This window comes from Carex rostrata, chromosome 7 (genome assembly GCF_964058835.1).
Source record: "Carex rostrata chromosome 7, lpCarRost1.2, whole genome shotgun sequence".
NCBI classification, from domain to species: Eukaryota; Viridiplantae; Streptophyta; class Magnoliopsida; order Poales; family Cyperaceae; genus Carex; species Carex rostrata.
Window position 1 is genome coordinate 9,255,710 of NC_135924.1, and position 23,402 is coordinate 9,279,111.

The following is a 23,402-nucleotide window of genomic DNA, read 5'->3' on the forward strand; positions in this document are numbered from 1 at the left end:
ATAGTACTCAGCGCTGTAATCAGTCGTTGAATCACATCTTACTTTTCTTACATTTATAGGTAGATTTCAGTGCATTTTGGTCCTAAAATTGTTCCAGTAATGCACAAAGCATATGAATTTACTTATTTTCTTTCTTTGAAGTCATTTAGACATACTCAAAGCTACTTGTTATCTGAGATTTTTCTTTTTAATTTGACATGATGGCTCCATCAAGGCGTCAACCCCGATATGGTGTATTTCTACCTTTTCCACTTCTTTTTCTTTATCTTCTGCTAAGGATGGAAATTATATTTTTATGCTGGTATCAGTTAGTACATGTTGAGATAGTGCTGGTATCAGTTAATACATGTTTGATTGGCACACTTTCTGTTACTGTTGCAATGTATGAAGATATGTATGTGGATATGTTTTTCTTGAGCCCCAATCAAGCTTAAAATTTAGATCCAATTGAGATACCAAAATGGTACGAGTCTATTACAGTCATTCAATAACGGTACTTAAGTCATGTTAGCACTTTAACAAATTATAAATTTGACCATATAATGCAAGACCATATACTATAAAAAGATCTCTTACTAACTTTCTGATTTGCATTGGTATTATAATTTGCAATACCAAAATCATAAGTGCTTCTGTCCTGGTTTGGAGAGTCAGTGTTTGTCTAGTTCAACTGAGCTCTCCCTTAGATCCAACAAATTCCAAATTGGGTACGAGGAGGAATTTGATACAGCTATTCCTTGCCGGTACAGGATTGCAAAAGGTATTTAAAAAAATTGAAACATATAATGTAGAGTTCTTTTAAAGCGATTTTTTCAAATTCTTTGGCTGCTTTTGCAATTTTAACCCTGGAATGAAGTGCAAACATCTATAGTGGTTTCATCGAGGCTTGAAAGATATGGATTCCTTTGAGATGCATGGTATAAAAATGATCGATTGCACAAAGATGGTATGTCCAATAACAACTTGCACAATTACATGGAGTTAACCCTGTAGACACTGTAAGTGAATATTGATTACTGCAGAACAGCAGAAGTTTTAGCTCGCTCTAGTTGTCTGCAATGTTTAAGGTTTGGATTGCAAAAGGCTGGGATGCTGGTAAATTTATCCTTTTTTAAAAAAAAGAGTGCCTTTTCTTCCAACTAAAATATGCAGTGGTTTGAGGAGCTGCTTCTAGTTAAAAGTTTTGTTTTGAAAATGTGTCGATTTTAATTAATATCCCTTCAGTTTAGTTCTGTTAAGAGTCTGATGCCTTTTAAGGCTGGGAAGCACGTCAAACAATACAAGGTACCCTTTTTAGAGTGATAGATGATGATTCCGTGAATAAACATTTAAGGTGCTTGTGTAGTTTACAAGACTACTTTCAAATAGTGTTTGCAATTTTGCAAGTATGATATATGACCTGAGAGTAAGGTGTGGATTAGTTCTCGTTCTTTGCTGTTTTGAAGTGATAATATAATTTCTGTGATGCTTTGATGGTGGATCCTTGGATGTCATGATTCATCAAAAATTGCAACTCAGTGCAGGGGAGGCATGGACATGATCAACTAATGATCGTGTGAATTAGTTAAATCTCAATCGTAAAGTTGAGTGTAACGGAGGGATCTGGTATGTTTTATTGCCAATCCGGCATTCCAGCCCGTCATTACAGACTGTAAATAATCTCTTGCTTTGGAGCTTGGAACTAAAAAACGAATCCAAACTTGAAACTTCCAAGCTAATAAAATTTGTTCTTGCCCGGCTTAGGATCTGTGTAAACACCGAATTGGTTTCGCTAACTCCTGTTTCGACCCAATTAACAATTAGCATTTTCTTTAGGGCTTGTTCGGCTGTACAATTTTTATCTGGGAATTGAGAATTATGTGGGTTTGAGTTTGGTGGGCTGAAATTTCCAACTGAGTGTTCGGCAGTCAATTTTATTCTCCGAAAATTCCGGTGGAAACAATCCACTCATTTTTTTTTCTTTGTAAAATGTTGGGCTCAAAAATTCCAGTGGGAACAATCCACTCATTTTTTTTTCATTGTAAAATGCTGGGTTTAAAAACACGGACTCCAACTTCATTTTTTATCCAACCTCCTCTCTCCTCTTCTCTATCCTGCTGGGACCCACCTCACTCACTCTTTATATTTCTTTTTCTGCCTCAATCTTCCCACGTGGCTCATTTCTCTTCTACTTATCATCGTAGTGACAACTTAATAATACGGAAAAGGTTCGGCATGATCAAAAATTCGTGATTCAGATATAATTCGGAAATGATCCGGGATCGTACATTAAATTTGAACCATAGATCTTGATTTACAAGAATTGCAAAAAAAAAAAAAAAAGTAACAAATTATGGTACATATGAACTGGTGAAGTATGAAGTGGATTATGTGGCTATGTGCTTATGAAACAATGCACACATCAACAAATACAAAGTTCAAGCAATACAAGATCCAAATGTACTTTTTATTCAATGTGTCATATTAAAGTATGAAGTGGTCCCCACTCTAAGTACTAACTCACGTGATTCACTTAAAGGAGAATGGCAGGTGAAAAAAACGCGTAGACCAAATTTTCCTCTTCTCACATGCAATCAAAGAAATTTAGTGACAATTTTTTTGAATAAAACGCGAATAATTCGTAAAAAATGTTTTATTCGAGTTTTATTCGCGAATAAATTGGTAAAAGTTCAGTTAACTGTTTTATTCGTTGTTCAGTTCGGCAACCTCTAAAAAATGTTTTATTCGCGAATAAAACGCGAATCATGTTACTATGCTTATCATCTCTCACTTATTTCCATGTATATATAAGGAGAGAGTGGAACAACCCATTTCAATTGTGGGACTAACCGGATTCGGACTATTTTTTTTTTAATACATATTTTAAGTGTTTGTTTGTTTATAAGCATTTATTTTTTAAAATGTTTTTAATTGTTATTTTCAAATTTTTTAATTATATTTTTTAAATGCCTGTTTGTTTATAAGTATTTATTTTTTAAAATGTTTTTAAATATTGTTTTCTTATTTTATTAATTACATATTTTAAATGTTTGTTTGATTTCTAATTTTTCTAATTACATATTTTAAATGTTTATTTGTTTACTGATATTTATTTTTTGTAAAATGTTTATTTTTTTAATTTATTTATAAATATTTTCTTATTTTATTTGTACTCATTTTAGTGATAATTTTTTATATGTTGATTTAATTTAATTTAATTATTTTTTACCTGTGGATTGAATTTTCTTATTTTACCCATTGATTTAATTTAATTAATAATTATTCTATTGATATCAAGTATTTTAGAAAGTAGAATTTTTCACAACTATTTCCAAAGTACAACCGAACACTCATTCGGTACATTTATGTAATTATTCCCGTTCATAATTATGAGCATGGATTCCCGCAAATAAAAAAGTGAGTTTTCAAACCCGTGAAATCCCATCCCGCACAATCTAGTGACAACCAAACAGGCCCTTAGGCCCTGTTCAGAAGACATATCTTTAATGGGAATTGTAGGAATTTGGGCCCTGTACCCGTTTGGATGGCCTTTTCGTCCCCATCTCATTCCCATGTTTTCTTCCCAAAATCAATCCACACTGCGTAAAATTTTGGGATAAAAAACATTGAGTCCAACCTCATTTTTTCTTCCCCAAATGGTGTGCTAGCGAGTCCCATAAGTCTCTTTTTACTTGATTTCGATGTGAGAACGAAAATATTGTGCACAAAGCTCGAACAGTGCCTCTAGCATAAAAGGTGGATAGCGGATTTTGCTCAAACCTCTCGATATCTTACTTTCACCATAGCTGGAGAAGGTATGATTTCCTTCAAATTCTTAGAAAAATAACTAATAGATGTCAACTCTTTTATCCTTTGTCATTATTTGTTATAATCTGGCGAAGGTATGAAATATGCAGGTTTTTATTAATAATAGTGAGAAAATTGAAATTAAAACTATTTATATCACTAAAAGCCTACATCGTTCGTACTAGGCAAAGAGTTGACATTAGTTGTGATAATCGAAGAGAAATTAGTTGTGATAATCGAAGAGAAGAGATTGTTAGAAAAATAGAGAGAAAATTGCAATTGAACCTCAAGTAATGTCAACTATTTTAGTTCGTCAGACCTTTTTACCTAGCAGCCCTCATAAAGGGTCATATTTGCTTTCACTTTATTTCAGTCTGATGGTTTGTTAGGGGTAGAATATTTAGATAGCTGATTGACAATTTATGTTTGTGTTTCACATAATTGCTTCTCATTTCAGGCTGTTCATTTGTTTAGAGGTAGTTCTTTTGATATTAACTTGGCATTTTATGTTTGCATTGTAAGAAATTATAATGGACCTATATTTATTTCAATCAATCACCTATAAGTTTTTCTCAAAAAAAAAGAAAAAGAAAAAGAAAAAAGAAACTTTTGCCTAAAAATGAGACGAACAATAGGGTAGCACTTCCATATATTTCATCAAAGTACTTTTTGCCTAAAAATATGTTTTAGGCATCTTATGTGAATTCTTAGAGTTTTACATTGTTTAATTGAGATTTATAATTTTACATCTTAGTTGGTGTTTCATGAAACTTACGCTCAATGAGGAGTAACTGAGGGGTAATTTGTATATTTTTAGATTACTTAGACTATAATTATATTTAATTATTGATTCAAAGATTCAGATGTTATATGTTGTATTTTTTTTCTTGCATAAGTATTGGATGCTCATGGCATTGTGATGCTTATTAATTGGGAAATACGTAATCTTTCCTTGGGCACAATGATATTATCTCAATTAGAAAACCAAGAGGTTGAAATTGGTCATAGGGGGTACTAGATCTGAGGGAACCTGATGGGGTGCTTGATTTTTTCCCAAAGAGTATAATTAGTATGGATGGAGTAATTTCTGATATGTAGAGATTTTGTTAATTTAGTTGTCGTTTCATAGAACTTAATAAACTGTCTTCTAATAGATGAAATGTTCTATTTTTCAATGTATATGAGCTTCTTTTTTTTATTATTTCAATAAAGCTCCTTGATAAAAAATTTCAATAAATATTTCAATTAAGCTTGATTGGTGAAGTTTTCTTTTATTTGTAAACATTGATTATTTATTTCATAATTGGTATGTAGGCAATGTACATGAAACCAACAATAGAGCTGCTTGGAATGAGTTTCAAAAGGCATTCCTAGTGGAATTGCTTGTTGAATTTAATAGACTCGTACGCGCCAACAAAATGCATGGAGTGGTGTTGCATGGAATGATATGGCGCGAAGATTCAAAACAAAGTTTGTAGATTCAAGTTTCTCACTAAAGCAACTTAGAGCAATAACACACTTTGAAGAAGCATTACAAAACGATCAAATGATTGAGAGATCAAAGTGATTTCAGATGGGATCCTACGAGGAAAATGGTTGATGCTACCGAGGAAGTGTGGGCCGCTCTTTTGCAAACGTATAAGGATGCTAAAAGGTGGTATAAATATCTTTTTCATACTATGATGACTTGCACGACTTGTATTCTAGTATGAGATTTTGTTTAGTAAAACATGCATTTTTTTTAACAATTTAATTATTTTGTTTTGTTTAATATAACCTTTTGTATCAAAATTTTAGGATGTATTGCGAATGGCTCGTGTCGTCGTGAAAGTAATTATTATGCAAATCGTGAGAATCAATTTGGCATGGACTCTCCTAGTCCCACTACACCTGCTCCAAAAGATTTAAATCATATTGATATTAATGAAGATTTTCTTAATACACAAGCATTTGATCTGATCTCTACTCAAGCACAAGTACCATCCTCCACCGAAGCTCCAATTGTTGGTGACACGCCTCCCTTTGGTAGAGTTTTGTCACCTAGGAGGACAAACAAGACTAGAAAGAAAAATGCTATATCTGAATTTCACGAGAATTATTTGGCATACAAGAGGGAAGAGATATCTCAATATTGTGCTATAATAGAAAAGAATGCAATTAGGAGTAATGAGCGTGCGGACAAGTTTTCAGTTGCGGCTACAATTGAGGCATACGAATGTAGCATCCCGGGTTATGAGATGGTGGATTTTGTTTTTGCATGTGATATGTTCATCGCTAAGCCCGAGACTTGTGAGGCATTCATATGTATTGTTAAAGAAAGACGGGCATAATGGATCAAGTTGATGGTTGATGTGTACAAGTCCAAAAAGTAAGGTAAGTAGCATGTCTTTTGAAAATATTAGTGTTTAGGGTTGATATTTTTGTGAAAATGATAGTGAAGTGGTAAGAGAATTGGTGTTATATTTTGAAAATATTAGTGTTTAGGGTTGATATTTTTGTGAAAAAGATAGTGAAGTGGTTTAGAGTTGATATTTTAGAAATTTTATTGAAGTAAAATGATACAATTATGTTATATTTTATATATTGTATTGTTCTTTACTTCAGTTTATTTCATTGTAATTGGCATAAAATCATATTGGTGTTGCCTATATTGCTCCTGTTGACATGCTGATTTGTCATTTTTATCATAATTAATTGGCTAAACCAAATTGGATATTCTTTACATGGATGCGACCAGCAAAACTCAAAATTTATGCATGTTCAATCTTAAATTTTTATATGGTCATCCACTATGATGAACAGTGTCATTTATGAATGACAGTATGCTGGTTATTTCTGAACTAGTTCCATTTTCAAAGTATGAACTTCAAACACTCACCATAAATTATAGAAAATTCTAAACTGAGAATTTTTTTTTTACGGTGTTCATTGGAGTGTCTAGTATGTGCCCACACAACAGTTTTATCAAACTCAACTGAGAGCTATCATTTTCTATTTTTCTTTCATTTAGGGTTGTTTTGAAATTTTGTTGATTTTGTGTTTTCAGGAGATGGACTTCATAAATGCCCTTATAAATGGTTAAAAAATTATAAAAATGCAAAATCTGGGTCTAATGTGATTGGTTTGATGTCCTCTATCTTCATGTGAAGGGGCTTGATTTTCTAGCTACACTTTTTGTATTTTTTTTTTGTTTTGATGTTTTTGGTATGTATCCAAGCATGAATTCAATCTAATACTTTTGAATTATTTTTTTATTTCTGACAATCCATACTAGTAGAAAAATAACTTCATCTTTTGAACTACTACTTAAATAATAATATGGTAAAAAATACATGATACATTGAGTCTCTACTTCTTCTAAATAAAATATATTAAACATTAATTAGTCTCTACTTCTTCTATGTTTAACATAATCATTCCACATATCCATAGCAATTGCTTGTCTTATTTAATGTCCTGCACGACGTAGATTGTTTAGTGCCTCAAAATTTTTGTCCGTCCGGTACATCAACAATTTCATTTTGTTCTACTGTATGATATGTTGTGTTTGTAGTCCAATTTGTATCTCTATTGTGATTAACAATAAATTATAAAGAATACATGATACATTGACCAAATCACTTTGTGTATTTATTGTATGGTATATTGCAACTTTTAAAATAGAAAATCATGTCTTTAATATGCCAATGATACGTTCGATATGATTTCTTAGTTTTGCATGCTGAAGATTAAAAAATCTTTATAATTTTGTTGTCGTTCATTTGCTAGACCTTGCTCTCGCAAATGATACCGGATACCTTGATATGGCGCAAGAAACTTTAGGGTATTTGCAGGGTTCACTATGTGAGCGGTGACGTCCGCATAGAAGGCGGTGACTAAGTCTCACCCGTCTTGGACGGACAGCTAATGGAGGTGGTTCTAAGCCGACTCTGGGCCAGGTCTTGGATCGGGATGCCCCCATCTCGGGTTGGGTTGTGTGACTAAGCTGCCTATGTTACCATATCTTGGATCTTTTGTTTGTTCTTGGGTTAATTTCATCAAAGTAGTTTTTAACCCAAGTTATCATTTGTGACCCAAGATTTGTTTTATAAGGGCCTTGGATTCATGGCCCTATCAGAGGTTGGGTCTCAAAAAGTGGTACAAGTGATCACAGATAATGTCCCGGTTTGCAAGGCGACGAGGATGATAATTGAAACTCAATTTCCTAACATCTTTTGGACACCTTGTGTTGTTCACACATTTAACATATTTTTGGAGAATATATGTGCTACAAGAAATATCCAAGCCAATCAAATTGTCTATGATTAATGTAGTTGGATTAGTTGTGTTGCCTCAAATGTGTCTGCCATCAAGAATTTTATTAACCACTCAATGCGATTGCATATGTATCTTACATGTTGTGATCTCAAGTTACTTTTGGCGATCGAGACGTGTTTTGCCTCGATAATTATTGTGTTCAATATGTTTTTGCAAGTTAAGAGAGGGTTAAAAGAAATGGTTATAAAAGATTGTTGGAGTGAGCATCAAGATGATAATGTTGATAGAGCAAATTTTGTGAGGAACAAGATCTTAGATGAAGCAGGGTTTTGGAAGAAAATTGAGTACATTCTTAAGTTCACTGAGCCTATTTTGGGATGTTGACAATTGCGGATACCGACAAACCTTGTTTGCATTTTGTGTATGAGATGTGGAATTCTGATGAGTATTTTAAGTATAAGATTTTATGCTTGTTTTATACTCTTTAGACTTTTAAATTTATAAACCTAAATACTCAAATAATGGTCGATTGCAAGCGCACACCCTGTTAGTTTGTAATAATCTAGAAGTCAATAATACAATAAATTATCATAAAACTTTGTTCATGAATTGCATGTTTATTTATATATCATTTTGTTGCCTTGAGTATTATTGAATTTATGGATCGTTTCGAGTTCATCACTGAAATTGTGAAACTCCATAATATAGATGATATATACTCTTAAAAGGTCACTGACCAAGGTAATTAGCAGGAACACTAATTACCGCGATAAGGTTAGTATGTGGATTAAAATATGGTTAAGTTTTACAAACCACCTGACACGAGATTTCATTTTAATCACATAGATACATGTTCTAGGAACATGGTATTTGACGGACCCCGAATGAAACATTAAATAAAATTGTGTTCGTGTCATTTATGTTTTCATTCAGTGTCAGGTTCTACAGTATGAGGTATTTATCGTTCCCACTGAGAAATATGTATGGGTGATTGTTATTTAACGCTGTCCGTAAAAAGCAGTCATAACGGTAGCTTTTCCATATGTATAGCTTAGCTGAGGAAGTGATAGTTTACCAAGAATACTATTTGTCCCTCGTATTTTATACGAGCTATAGCATCACTGGGCCCCTTGATAGAGTAAGATTATCTGCTAGCGGTATATTACAAGAGTAATTATATTTGATAATCTGCTCAAGATCAAGAAAATATTCAGTTAGCAAGGATGACACACATCTACCTTGAAACTAATCTGATAGCTATGAGACAGAAGAACAAATAAGTAAATAGTTTACTGGATCGTGATATTGTACAGTATAGCATCATCTGTGTAATTGGATGGTCATGATGTATACTGCCAGATACCGCTCATGATTATAGAAGTTAAAACAGTTTTAACTCTATTTACCAACATAACACAGATCCTATTGGGTCACACCATATAGGAGTTAATCGAAGAATCTTATTGTGATTGATTATAAATTGGTTATGATTAATAGTAAGATGGTTATAATTAATTATACGTGTTATAATTAAATTATAAATGTCATATAAGATGACAAGCAAAAACAACGGTTAATTTATAAACGTACACGGTACGTTGTATAAAAGTTACCGAAACAACAACCGCAAGAAATATAATTGTTCAGAATAATTATACGAATATTATTTGTATTCGGGCCGAGGGCATTCGGGTCTTTTCAGATTCGTCCTTATCCGCATGACATGTCATCGATCCTATCCAGATGACACGTCATCAATCATATTCACATAACACCTCACCCCTAGGTGGCATGCCTTGTCATAGGGGTATTTTGGTCATTTCACATCATTTTAGAGGCTATAAATAGAGGGGTGCATGAAGAGATTAAAATACTAATTCACTCATATCGTTTCGTGTCGAAACGAATCGGTATTTTCTCTCTTTCTCGGTTTCTCTCTCAAATAGTGTTTCGGTTGAGAAAAGAAAGTTATACGTAGTTGACGTATAATCTTGCGGGTTGTTGTGAAGTATATTTACGGGATCGATTAATAGTGTTTTCCTAAATTTCACGGTATTTTAGTTTTGCTCATTGATGAAACTGAGTAACCGAAAATTCGTATTTACGGGTTTTCATCTTTCTCTCTGTGAATAGTGTTTTTACAGAATTCCGCAATTTATAGTATTTCTGGCAAAAGAAATAAACCGCTCTCCGGTTAGTCCTGGTGGATAACCGATAGAGGCATCAGACGTCTGATGCTCCGAGGAGAATCATTCCCGTGATGTAGCTCTACTCGGTCTACATTCCAACTGTGATTTGGAAACAAGGTATAAATATGTTATATTAATCTATTTAATTGGTAAGTAGATTAAAGTTTTAGAAATCAATCATGAAGTAGATCTGTAAAAAGGATTAAATTGGGTTTTGATGCCAAAGGAATACTGAAGGTGGATCGCCTTGGAAAGTTTCCTGACATACCCCATTTAATCCTGAGCTTAAGTTGGCCGTAGAAATTTTTGTTCTACGGTCATTCCGCAGCTTAAGCCTAAACGGGTTTTGGTTACCCCGAAACCCAACACAACCTATCATTGTAGTACTTTGGGTATCGATCCACAGGAAAATTGAAAAATACTAATCTTTAACTCTATCGATTCGTTTCAGATTTGTGCAAGAAAATAAAATTAAATGGGGGTTTTGTTCTAACAATCCTAAGTTCGGGTTCAATATCCGGAGGAAGAGTTTTGAAACAATTATAGTAAAATAGAATCTTGGTTGCTTTCAAGAATTGGAAAGATCTAGGGGCATTCGGTCTACAATCCCTTGCTAATTATATCTATTCGGTATTGTTTAAATTCATGTATGATTTGATGATATTTCTATCCTAAAGTGTTAAAAAGGGTCACGGTCGTGAATTAATAACGTGCCTAGATAGTTTCGGACTTCACGGTCGTTCTTCACCCTAGCTATCAAGACCCATTAAGCTCTTGTTAGCCTATTTCGACTAATTATTGATACAAGTATTTTGGTGTTGTGGGTTAATGTTCCTCGAATTTTAGGTGCTGTCACCATCATAAAGGGATATTTAACAATCTTTTGCACACAAAACACATATCAATATTTAGTCAATCTAGGTGTCCTAAGTAAGGGTTTGACTTCACGGTCGTTCTTCACCAAATCCTAACTTTTAATTTCTATAGTTCTAGATATGGATATCAAAGTACGACCGTTTCTAATCCAAATCCTAAGGTATTTGTGTTCATAATTTGGTACTCTCCTCTCATCCTAACTTCTTTGGATTCTTTGCATTACAAATAAATTTCAAATCGGGACTACTTCGATTGCAAGTACTAAACTATGTAATCAACACAAATGATAAATCACAGAAATTAACAATCAAATCTCATAAAACAATCATAATAAAAAAAAACGAATAAGATAAAATTAAACAAGTTCATGCATTGACCTAATCCCCTAGAAAAAAAACTAGCCTCTCATGGAGATGCAAGAATTCAACAAAAGATTCATTACAAAGATTGACTAAAACAAAGATAAATTAAATAGAGAAATAAATTACATCATTCTCTAGATGAAGAACCCTTATTCTTGCCTTCTTCTTGAAATCTTCTTCTTCCTCCTCCTTGAATTGCTTCCTTGATTTCAGAATTTTACGCTAAGTGTAGGTGGAGAAGAGATTTTGAGAGATGAGATGATCTTTGCGAAGAGATGCCTTGAATGGGAAAGAACCCCCTCTTTTATAGCTGAAAACCATTCCCAATTTAGATGCTAGAATGTGGGGTTAGTGGGTGCTATCTTTACAATGTTTCACAGACTGTCATGTCTAAATTTAGCCCTTGAAACACGTCTTGAATGTGCCAGAAATAGAAAAACTGTCAAAAACGCATATTTCTGGTTGTCTGCGGGTCCAGTGCGTCCGCATTGGTGGTGAGTGCGGGTGGCTGTTCCGCACTGGCCCAAAATTTTTGCTGGCTGCTACAATGCATCCACACTGGGCTCGAATTTTTCTGTAAATGCTGAAAATTTGTCTAAGTACTGAGTGCATCCACACTGATGGCTGGTGCGTCCGCACTGGGCATTTTTCTTCATTTCCTGCAAATTAAAACCAAGCAAACGCAGTATAACTTGATTCTAAGTGTATTATATTTTCTTTATGTTCAAAATACAAGATATTTGGTGTTATTTCTTGATAAAAATTAGATCGAATATGTATATAATTTAGGTCTATCAGATTCCATGATTGATAAAGTGAAAGCCATTTATCGTCAAGAGGGAAAAAGAGATGATCAAGAATTAACATTTTACAAAGTGGTGAACATAATTTTGCACAAAAGATGGTCAAAACGTAATACTTATCTTCATTGCTTGGCTTACTCTTTAAATCCAAGGTATCAATTGTCACACCTCGACAACAGGGCTGATAACCCGCCGCTCTTATCAGCGCAAGGCGATTCAATCATCATACACAATCAAATATATACATAAATTACCAATGACAAGACAAGAGCCACAATACATGAATAAAGTTTTCTTCTAAGTTTCGAAATTGACATGTAACAAACAATTTGAAAATAAACCTCTTACGGTACAATAAAATCCAATCGAAGTACCATAACAGATTTATTTAAAGTGAACCAAATACTCATCTTTGTGGCATGTCACGCAGTCCTCTAGTTCGGCATCTCACTTTTGTGTCTCACGCTTTGTACCTGGAACCCACCGAAATGGAAATGTGAGAGATTGAAAATCGCCTAGTGCGGTATTTAGTTCCAGTCGAGTTATCCGCATATCCGACCAACTGAAACTAAAACAGCACCGAGTACCAAAAATATAGACTACAATAATAGTATAAGAATTCAAAGATTCTTAGCTACCAATTATCATCAATCAAGAAACTAAAATATAAGTCCACTTCAAAAAATGCTCAATACCGCGAAAGAAAATCAGCAAGCTATAGAAACAATTGATAGCTGTAACAATCAAGCATAACAAAATATTATATTATGCAATGCTCTTGTACAATAGCCTTAAAAATTCAATCCAATTTACTTGTGCAACTTTATTGTTTAATCATGCTTTATTCACAATTACTCATCTCAAGTGTTCTCACTTAAACTTATGCATTTATAACATTAGATAAAAAAAAATGCAATGCTTATGTATCATGTCAAATATGTAAATATTCAGTATAGAATAAAATTCACATCGTATTAGGTAACCATTTTGGTATTAACAATACTCGGTCATGCGCTACAAGTACAGCGCCTACATGACTCCGATCATGCGCTACAAGTTCAACGCCTACATGACCGTCAAGATTCAGGTGTGAGGTTCAACCATTTTGGTATTGACAATACTCAGTCATGAGCTACAAGTACATCGCCTACATGACCCCGGTCATACAGGACTACGATCATGCGCTACCACGAATATGGCGCCTACACAATTTCATAACCTGAAATTATGCGCTTACCCCGAATAGGGCACTTACATGACTAAAGTTATGCGCTACAAGTACAGCGCCTACATAACCGAGTCATGCGCTACCACGAATATGGCGCCTATGCAATTTCTGTTATGCGCTACAAGTTCAACGCCTACATAACAGAAATTACACGCTTACCCCAAATATGGCGCCTATGCAATTTCTGTTATGCGCTACAAGTTCAGCGCCTACATAACAGAAATTACACGCTTACCCTGAATAGGGCGCATACATGATCGTCAGATTTCAGACATCTGGTTCTTTAACACATTTCATTTAAAACAAGTAAATTGTTCATGTCATTGTATGTAACATGCATGCAAGTATATCATGCAAAGTTCTATTTTAACTCATGTCTTATGTCATCTATGAATATGCCATGCAACTCACAAACAACATGCAATTCCAAGCAAACAATAATACTCACAAATAATCAATAATGATAAAATTAGTTAGAAGGATCTAGGAATAACTCGAAATCTGTACCTTTCATTGTTGAGCACAACAATGGTCGAAGTTAGTTCATCGTTCAAAATTGAGTCGTTCGAGAGCAACTAGTGAATCTCAAGCAATCAAGCAAATCGAGAAGCTCTTCACCTCGATCTCCTCCTTCTCGTCGTTGTGTAGGACTACCACGGACTCTTATTTCTCTTGTCATTTCCTCCATTTTTTTCCATCCTTTAAAGTTTCCTTTGCTTCTCTCAATTTCGCATTCTTTTATGATTTTACCGCTCCTCTTTCTCTCGGACTCCATAAAAAGAGAACCCGTATTCCCTTCTTCATTTCAATATTTTATCTTTTAAACCCCTCTCTTTTAAGAATAAATTATCAATATTAATTAAATAAGTTAGATGGATTATCAATATGATGACATGTGTCCCCTCATGCAAATGGTTTTAATTAGAGAAGCTAAGATGGATTACCATGAAGATGACATGTGTCCCCTCATGCAAATGGCTTAATAAGAAACTAATTAAATTTTCTTTCATATTAAATGGTGAGTTATTTACACTAAGCCACCTATTATTATCAAAATATTCAACTTGATTAATAAAATACAAAGGTTTTATACAACATGTATTTAAATAACTACAAAAATTTCAAGACCAATAGAAAATCTATGAAATCACTTGTATGACCATACAATGAGATAATTTACAATCAAATATTTTCTAATTAAATTTTTCCTATATATATCTAGTTTATCTATTCATACTGTTGAACTTGAAAGATTTATAAATATAATTCAAATCTATATTGCTACTTTAAAACACAATTTATTTATGGTCTAATAAAAATACACAAAAATAAGTGGATTAGGTGAATCAAGAGTGGATAACAGGTGTCATCATATATGCAACTTAGATAATAAATGAAATGCATTTTTACTTTTTGTATTTATATATTAATTAGTGACTTGTACCGAACACTGTACTAGTAATTGAGGAGTTAAACTTGTGTTATAAAATACTAAATTTCTTATTTAATATACGGTTAAATAAATATTAGCTCTTATAAACAGGTATAAGAAAATCTATCTAATCAGTGAATGACTATAAAATCAAATAAATTACAAATAGTTGTTCATCTCAATTCATAAAAATTCAAAGCAAATTTTAACATGTTACGACTACACTATAGCAATTTTTTTTTTCAATTACATGTATTGGTTTATGTCAAATAAAATTTCCGAATTTTCGAAAATTGGGCTGTTACATCCATACACTTATATTTTCATTTGAAGTATATTTTTTTTGGAATAAAAAAAATATTTTGATGCTTTCTTTGCAGATCTGATTTTATCCAAAAAATCTCAATGTTTGAAACACAGTTTGATGCTCTTTGTCCATATCTTTTGTTAACAAAAAAAATATCAATATTTGAAACATATTTGATGCTCTCTATCCAAATCTGATTTAACAAGAAAATCTCAAAATTTAATGACTAATGCATATTTCTTACTTAAATATTTTTGTAATAGATACTATAGTCCACAATGGCTTGATGCTCATCCAAATCGTGTGCCTCCTCATCTAGATGGAGAGATATCAAACATGAGACATCAATGTTTTAGAAAACTCTTTCCAAATGTTGGTGAAAGAAGACGCGTGATTATTGAATTTGCAAGCTTCTCCATTTGTGGCGACGAATTTGATCTACATGATTCTATTGCGGATAGAGGATAAATATCACCACTTAAGTAGTGGGGGATTTATGGTGGAGCGGCTCCTAATCTCCAAGTGTTTAGCTTTGAAGTTGCTATGTCAACCATCATCATCATCTTCATGTTGCAAGAGAAATTGGAAAACTTATTCTCTTATATATGACGCTAAGAGAAATAAAATGACACCCAAGCGTACCGAGGATTTAGTTTTCGTGCATTCTAATTTGAGATTTCTTTCTAGAAAATCCCTCGTATATTCTACGGGAGAGTATGTTCTGGGATGTGGCAGGTGATGAACATGAGTCATTTGATGGTGCCGAGCAACTTACCGTTGCAAGTCTTTCACTTGAAAAGCCGGAGTTTGAGAGGATAGTGTTTGAGATGATGTGTAGTATTTGAGATAAAGTATCAACTTGTTTTGGAGATTTAGACTCACTTGTTTTTTTGGATCTTTAATTAGTTTAATTTGTTATGAAGTATGAACTTAGTTTAATTTTATGGGCTTTGAAATTTATAATTAAGATTAACTAGTGTTTAGTCTATTTGATTTGAATATACAATGGATGTTATTTATGTTATGGATATTATGGATCTAATTTTATGTTGTTTGGTATTATAATGTTCACTGTCATTTTTATGTTTGTAGATACAATTGTTAAATTTTAAATAGTTTTTTAGATGAATTATAAATTTGGGTGATTTGAGTACTGTATACATATACCATGTCAAAATTATCATTTTTTTTACTTGTGAATTACAAGTAAAATTTTTGATATATATACAAGTGTTGAATTAATAATATAATTGTATTTTTTTTCTTTGTTGTAATACATGAAACAATAATATAATTGAAATAATAAAAAATAATATATATAATAGCCGTATCATATCCTTCATTTTTTAAAAGTGCCGTATCGCCATATCCATATCGTATCTGATACAATACCCGTATCCGTATCCATGCAACATAGTATAGAAGTAGATTTTATCTCAATATTTTCCAGAACTAAACCCATGGTACAACCGAACACTCATTAAACGCATTCTTATATCTATTCCCGTGTACACCAATGAATATGAGATCCTGCAAATTAAAAAGTAGGTTCTCGATCCCCAGGGGCGGACCCAGGATTTTTGTCGGGGGGCAAAAAAAATTTGAATCGGGTTTAAATAGCTTATCGGATTTAAACCCATTAACTAATTGGGTACTCGATAAAAAATCAATGCTTTGACTTATATTTTTCAATGTTCTGACTTATAATTTCTGATGTTTTAACTTATAATTCTAATTACCAATCATAATTCAAGAAATTTATTTTGATTTTAATACTAAATTTAACCCAAATTACAAATTAAACATCCAAAGAATGACAAATTTTTTTTCAGAAATGAGCAAAGTCGATCAGTACCGATATATCACCACTAAAACTCAAAATCCAAATAGGACGACTGCCCCCCTGATTCATACTGAGTCTGTCCCTACCGATCCCGTCAAATTTCATCTCATATAATTCCGTGATAAAAGAACATGCCTTAAAGTTTCATGTTTCCATTTTACAACCAATTCAATATATATACTTCTCCTTGGTCACCAGTCAAAAGTTACCGTGTAAAACAAGCCATATGTGACCCAGTACGATTATACGTTTGAAAAGAAACAGAATATTATCGGGAAGTCACTTTGAAAGTTCTATTCTCCACTAAGCAAAAGCAACCCTTGATTAAACGTCAGTAGTGACGTTGGTCGCTAACAAATCAACCTCCCCCATAAGGCCATAACCATTAATCTAGAATTATTTTGTTATATGCTTAACTGCGATAATTCGAGAAGTCAACATTTTATTGAGAGCTGTTAATGCAATGAAAACAGAATTACAAACGGACGGCCCAGATTAATACCAGCCGGGCCGAGTCAATCCGGTGCCGAGAGAAACTATAGGGTCCGCTTTGAGATTCGTGCAATGTTAAAATACTGATCTGGACCGTCCATTTGTAATTTGTTTGAGAGGTACCTGGCCTGGGTGTTCCGAATTCACGAAAACGAGGGCCCACCTGTCGGTGAATAGGCCGTCAAAACCGAACCGGTTCGATACCCCTTTTGTCCCTTTGGAATGAACGCGCCAGGCGCCAGAGGACCAGAGAGAAGTCGTTAGTTGCAAGTTCTCCACCAAACTATAAATCCTATATATTCAGTCATGGCGCTTTCGGGAAAACGCGAATAACTTTGGGAAATAGAAATGAGCGATCAATTTGTTGAGGTATCTACCTCCGAATCCTCTCAGTCGATGAATCAAGAGCCCAAACCGCCGGGTCGGCGCCTGAAGTGGGTCCCAACCTCTACCGATCACATCATCGCCGCCGAGAAACGCCTCCTTTCTGTTGTCAAGTGAGTCTTCTCAAGTCAATTACATAGCTTGAGTCCCTTTTTTTTTTGTCTTGTATTGGATCCTCTTCATTTCGGAAGGGACTGGACTGAAGCTTGTTGAAACATCCTTGGAAAGTGACAGTACATTATTGTGATTTACGGTGATATAGTTGAGCCTATTTATCTATTTATCTAAAACCGGTATGGATGAACTATCATTGAGAAATACTAATTTTGGTTTTTACGGTTGAGATTAATATCTGGGCCAATTGTGCCTCTTGAGCTTGATTGACAGTTTGACACAATTTGTGCATATACACACTTCATAAGCAAATTAAAATAAAATTTCTTGGTAAGTTTATATGAGGACGCCAAGCTTACTGTTCTAATTTTAATTTGCATTCTTGGAACATTTTCTTACTGGCCTAGTGAACTGACCGGAGAACTCTGTTATTGAAACACGAATCAAGCCTTTTTTTTAATTTTATTTCTGAAATCCAACATTTTTTTATTGTAGAACTGGCTACACAACTGAGCAGGTCAATATAGGGTCGGGTCCACCCGGGTCGAAGATCAAGTGGTTCAGATCATCTAGCAATGAACCACGTTATATAAACACCGTTACCTTCGACAGCAGTGAAAACTCTCCTACAATAGTGTTAGTTCATGGCTATGCCGCCTCTCAGGGTTTCTTCTTTAGGAACTTTGACACGCTTGCGAGTAAATTTGAAGTCATTGCCATTGATCAGCTCGGGTAAATGCTTATTGTTATATATAATGTTTATGTTAGTGTGCTACTGCTTTTGAGTGATACAATTAAAATGCAACACCAACATGGGAGGACTTCACTGCTTTATGTTCTGACTCAGACTGCCTGCATTGATGAGAATATATAATAAATAATGAAAAAAGGGTAAATTGGTCTAATTTTATCCAATATGGTACCAGTATTCCCGTAATTCAATCTTTTAGTTCATCAAATAGGTCAACACCAATATTCATTCTGATATTTTATCTTCAAGAGTTAGTTTCACTTAGCACCTTTTCCATTTTCAGATGGGGTGGCTCAAGTCGACCTGACTTCACTTGTAAAAGTACAGAAGGTTTGTTAAATGGAACTTCATTGTTTGAAATCAATCTTTTGTGTCAGGTTACCCAGGATCTCTGATTCAGTGAATTAATGACCTTTATTCTAAATCCTCACAGAAACTGAAGCATGGTTCATTGATTCTTTTGAAGAATGGCGCAAGGCTAAGAATCTAACTAATTTCATTTTGCTTGGCCACTCATTTGGTGGCTACATGGCATCGAAGTATGCACTAAAGGTGGAATTCTTTTATTATTTATCAAATTGATATGTGATTTTCAAAGATATTCATGTGTGTCCCTGCATATCCTCAAATTACCACCTATATACTCAGAAACCTCCTCTTTCTATGATTTGTAAAGATGACCAGACTCCTATTACATTACAGATAAGTTGTTAGGAAGGAGGTCATTTGAGAAAAATTTAAGGAAAACTAGATATTCCTTTCTTTCTTTCTTTTTTGGTCATAAGAGTGCAAGGTTACTTCAAGATTTTAGTAATTTACAATAATTTATGATTTCATCTGATATGCTTATGTTATTTATTTTAGCATCCTGAGCATGTAAAACATCTGGTTCTGGTGGGTCCTGCTGGTTTCACGACTGAGTCAGAGCACAGCTCAGAGCAGTTTTCAAAATTGAAATCATCATGGAAAGGTGCTGTCATGAACCATTTTTGGGAATCTAATTTCACTCCTCAAAAGCTCATAAGGTAAAAGCTGCCGTATTTTATTTTTATTTTATAATTCCATGCTTAAAGTGGCGCTTATTACTATACCAGTAATTGTTGGTGCTGGTATCATGGTACCATATATATTGAGGTGTATTACATGGTACTGAATACTGATATGTGTCCTTTTGGATTTCTTTTGTCTTTGAGCTTTTGTGCGCTTAGTATTTCCAATTGAGTTGGGTTATGACGATATGTAACATGTTTACGATATAAATCAATTTTCCTTTATGATTTCTTCAATAAAGACCCTAATTGTTTCTTTATCCTTTTTTTCATAAAAATAATATTTTACTCATTCATTTTATGTCATTTTTTTGCAAAAAAATATGGATGGTGAAGAAGTATTTTTTTTTATTATGCCATAACTTTTGTATATCCATGCGCAGAAAAATTGGTTGAAATATCAAAATCCTTTTCATCCCTTTCTCTCAAACAAAAAGAGATTTTCTTCTTCAAAAGAATCAAATTCCACGATATAAAATCTTCAAACCAAAATGAGCAAAACATAGTACAATGGCAAGTAAGCAAGAGACATGTCATGCCAGGCTAATTACTTTTCTTGTCAATACAGAGGTCTGGGCCCATGGGGCCGCAACATTGTGCAAAAGTACACTGGTAACAGATTCGGTTCCTACTCTCAAGGGGATCCATTGACTGAAGAGGAATCAAAATTGCTTACTGGTACTTTCAATTATTATTTTTTTCTGCCTTTTTGATGTATGCAATTATACAATCTGGTTCAAGTCAAAAGTTTCTTTATTGTTTAATTCATGCAGAATACATTTATCATACTTTGGCTGCCAAAGCTAGTGGGGAGCTGTGCTTGAAATATATATTCTCCTTTGGGGCTTTTGCAAGGAAACCTCTTCTAGAAAGGTCCATCTTTTATTTTCAAGTTAATATGCAAATTCTACTGAATTTGAAGCGGCTTTTCTTCCTTATCCAATTTTAAATGGGATTTCCATCTAAGAATACTTAATTGAAGGATGTTTTTATTTTTAGTGCTTCTGAGTGGAAGGTGCCAACTACCTTTATATATGGAACTGAGGATTGGATGAACTTTCAAGGAGCAGTACGGGCTCGTAAGGAAATGAAAGTACCATGCGATATTATCAGAGTACCTCAGGTGCACTCTCTCTCCATCTCTCTCAGACATGCGCGCACAGATGCAGAGAGCATAAACTTTTAAGGAATTTTGGATCTCAAGGGATATTTGGTAGCACACATAACCATTAGTACTGGAATTAGGCCTCAGCTATTCACCAATTCCTGGAATCAATAAAAAAAATAAACCAACCAGGTAAAGGAAAGAATAAGAAAAAGAGGTCTGGTAGAAGGTGTCTGACTGATAATATCTACCACAATATTTCCTTTTCATATCAATATGATAGAACCTATTGTTTTGTTCAACTCTGATAAACCAAATTTAAATTATAAATTTGATGCAGGCTGGGCATTTTGTCTTCATAGACAATCCATCAGGATTTCATGAAGCAGTACTTTACGCCCTCCATAAGTATACATCTCCTGGCAACCCTGAACTTCCGCCATTCCCTGAAGGGTTAACAGCTGTATAGTTATCATAGAAAACAACTTTACAACCTATGATTTTACATTAATTATTCAATTTATACACTTCAATGCTCATTTTCTGCACTCTCCTTTATCCGTGTAAAATAAACATTTTTTGGTACAAAAGACGGGACTGTGGTTTTAACTGTTTTCTCTTATAGTTGGGTGGTAATTTCAGTGGGTAATGTAAATGTATGGTTAATGTTTCACCCGACACATGCAATTGGCACATTGCCAAATTACTTCTATTGTTGCCTTTGTTGGATTGTTCAATTCGCTCTCAATTATCCTATGATATCATTTCACTGCTCTATTTTACGAACTGCCTGATCATAAGATAAAATTAGAATGGAAGACAAAAAATCCGCAAAGCGGAATAAAGTTAGTTTGATAAATGAGCCAACAAAAAGGGGCACAGTTGAATATATTTCAAACAGGAAAAGCACAAGCTAAAAGTTCATAGATAATTAAGAATTTAAGATGCACCGGATATAACAAGTTCATATACAACCCAGCGGACGGAATAACCATATATTATTATTAACTAAACAAAGTACGATTCAATTATTTTCGTAGTTGAATACCATTTACATAATTTTTTCAGCAACGAGCCAGAGGGCATTTAGAGCACAATTGTCAGTTTTTATGATTTTATGACGTCAAATAAGATATCAACAGATGCACTTTGATAGATTTATTTATGTATTATTTGCATTTAGATTAAATAAATTGTTTCGACAAAAGCAATTGACAATTTTCATATATTACTATCAACTTTGTTGATTGTATACCTTAAATGCGGCGTGAATTGATAAATACATCACAAGGTCTATGCAATGTATATCCCTCAAAAATCTCGAAATCACGTCTCTCCTTCTAAAATTCATAATATTATAATTTATATTTACCCTTCTAAATTTCAAAAAATCATAAATTTATTCAATTTATCATCATTTATGTTAAAACTCATTTTTAATTTATATATCCTTTAGTGAAAAATAAAAATATCTTGTGTGTAAGAAACATGTCCCATCTTTAATTGGTTGGTTCTTGTAGACAAATAGTTTATTTCTCTACTTGTGTCGCATACACAATAGCATTTAGGCAAACCATTTGACAATCAGCCAATTATAAAACTAAACATTTTTATAATCCTGACATATCTTTATATTTTTTTAATAAAGGGTAAAATAGATATTTTATAAATTTAAAATGTGTTTTAATTAAAAAATAATAATTAATTGAGTAAATTTGTAAGGTTTAAAATTTAGAAGGATAAATATGATATTATAAATTTTAGAATGGATATTACGTAAATTTAAAGTTTTAGAAGAATGCACAATAATTTCCGCCTATTTGATTTTAGCAATATATGATTGCACAAAAGCTCATAAGTTTATTTTGAAATAGAAAGTTAGATATATACTCATTATAACTTTCTTCAATTAGATATTTCTCCATACAAACTTCAAAAATAGTTTTTTACCCATCTAAACTTACTCATTTTTTTAATATGTCCATTTCTAATTTTTTTTAACTAAAAAATACATATTAATAGTAGTAAAATCTCACTCTCTCTCAAACCCTTCATAATTGATTAGTTGGGTTAATTTTGACAGCCACATAACATGGTTTTATGTAGAACTCTTTCCCAAAAAAATTAGTTGATTCAGTACTCGTTTCTTGTTCACCCGAAACGTCTTGTTCTCAATGTACCAAAATATGCCTAAATATGATACCTAAGCCACACACATTTAAAGTCAATATCGTGCCCAAACGTCTTGTTCTCAATGTACCAAAATATTGATCTCTAATATAATATGTCACCTCTACACCTTAAATCCATACTTCTGCCTGATTAAGTTTTATTTCACTATCATTAGGTATGTTTTCACATTTCAATCCTCCATCTCTTTTAACTTCTCTGAGTTATAACTTATTAAAGGGAGGAAAAGGACAA

At 33.4% G+C, this 23,402-nt stretch overlaps 1 protein-coding gene and 1 pseudogene across 2 annotated transcripts; both read left to right on the forward strand.

Moving 5' to 3' along the window:
• Window positions 1-200: 200 nt before the first annotated feature.
• Window positions 201-6,359, forward strand: LOC144557119 (uncharacterized; annotated as a pseudogene). The gene is made up of 7 exons (XR_013512552.1): window positions 201-394; window positions 649-760; window positions 872-946; window positions 1,068-1,095; window positions 5,101-5,350; window positions 5,494-5,509; window positions 5,584-6,359. The product of XR_013512552.1 is annotated as an uncharacterized LOC144557119 (transcript).
• An 11,432-nt stretch (window positions 6,360-17,791) lies between these two features.
• LOC144557029 (putative 1-acylglycerol-3-phosphate O-acyltransferase) lies at window positions 17,792-21,589 on the forward strand. Its single transcript, XM_078305566.1, has 9 exons — window positions 17,792-18,072; window positions 18,569-18,805; window positions 19,108-19,154; window positions 19,258-19,376; window positions 19,689-19,849; window positions 20,442-20,551; window positions 20,647-20,746; window positions 20,873-20,996; window positions 21,319-21,589. Exons 1-9 carry the CDS (start codon window positions 17,924-17,926, stop codon window positions 21,445-21,447), a joined length of 1,176 nt encoding a protein of 391 aa, XP_078161692.1. The 5' UTR covers window positions 17,792-17,923; the 3' UTR covers window positions 21,448-21,589.
• The last annotated feature ends 1,813 nt before the right edge of the window (window positions 21,590-23,402 follow it).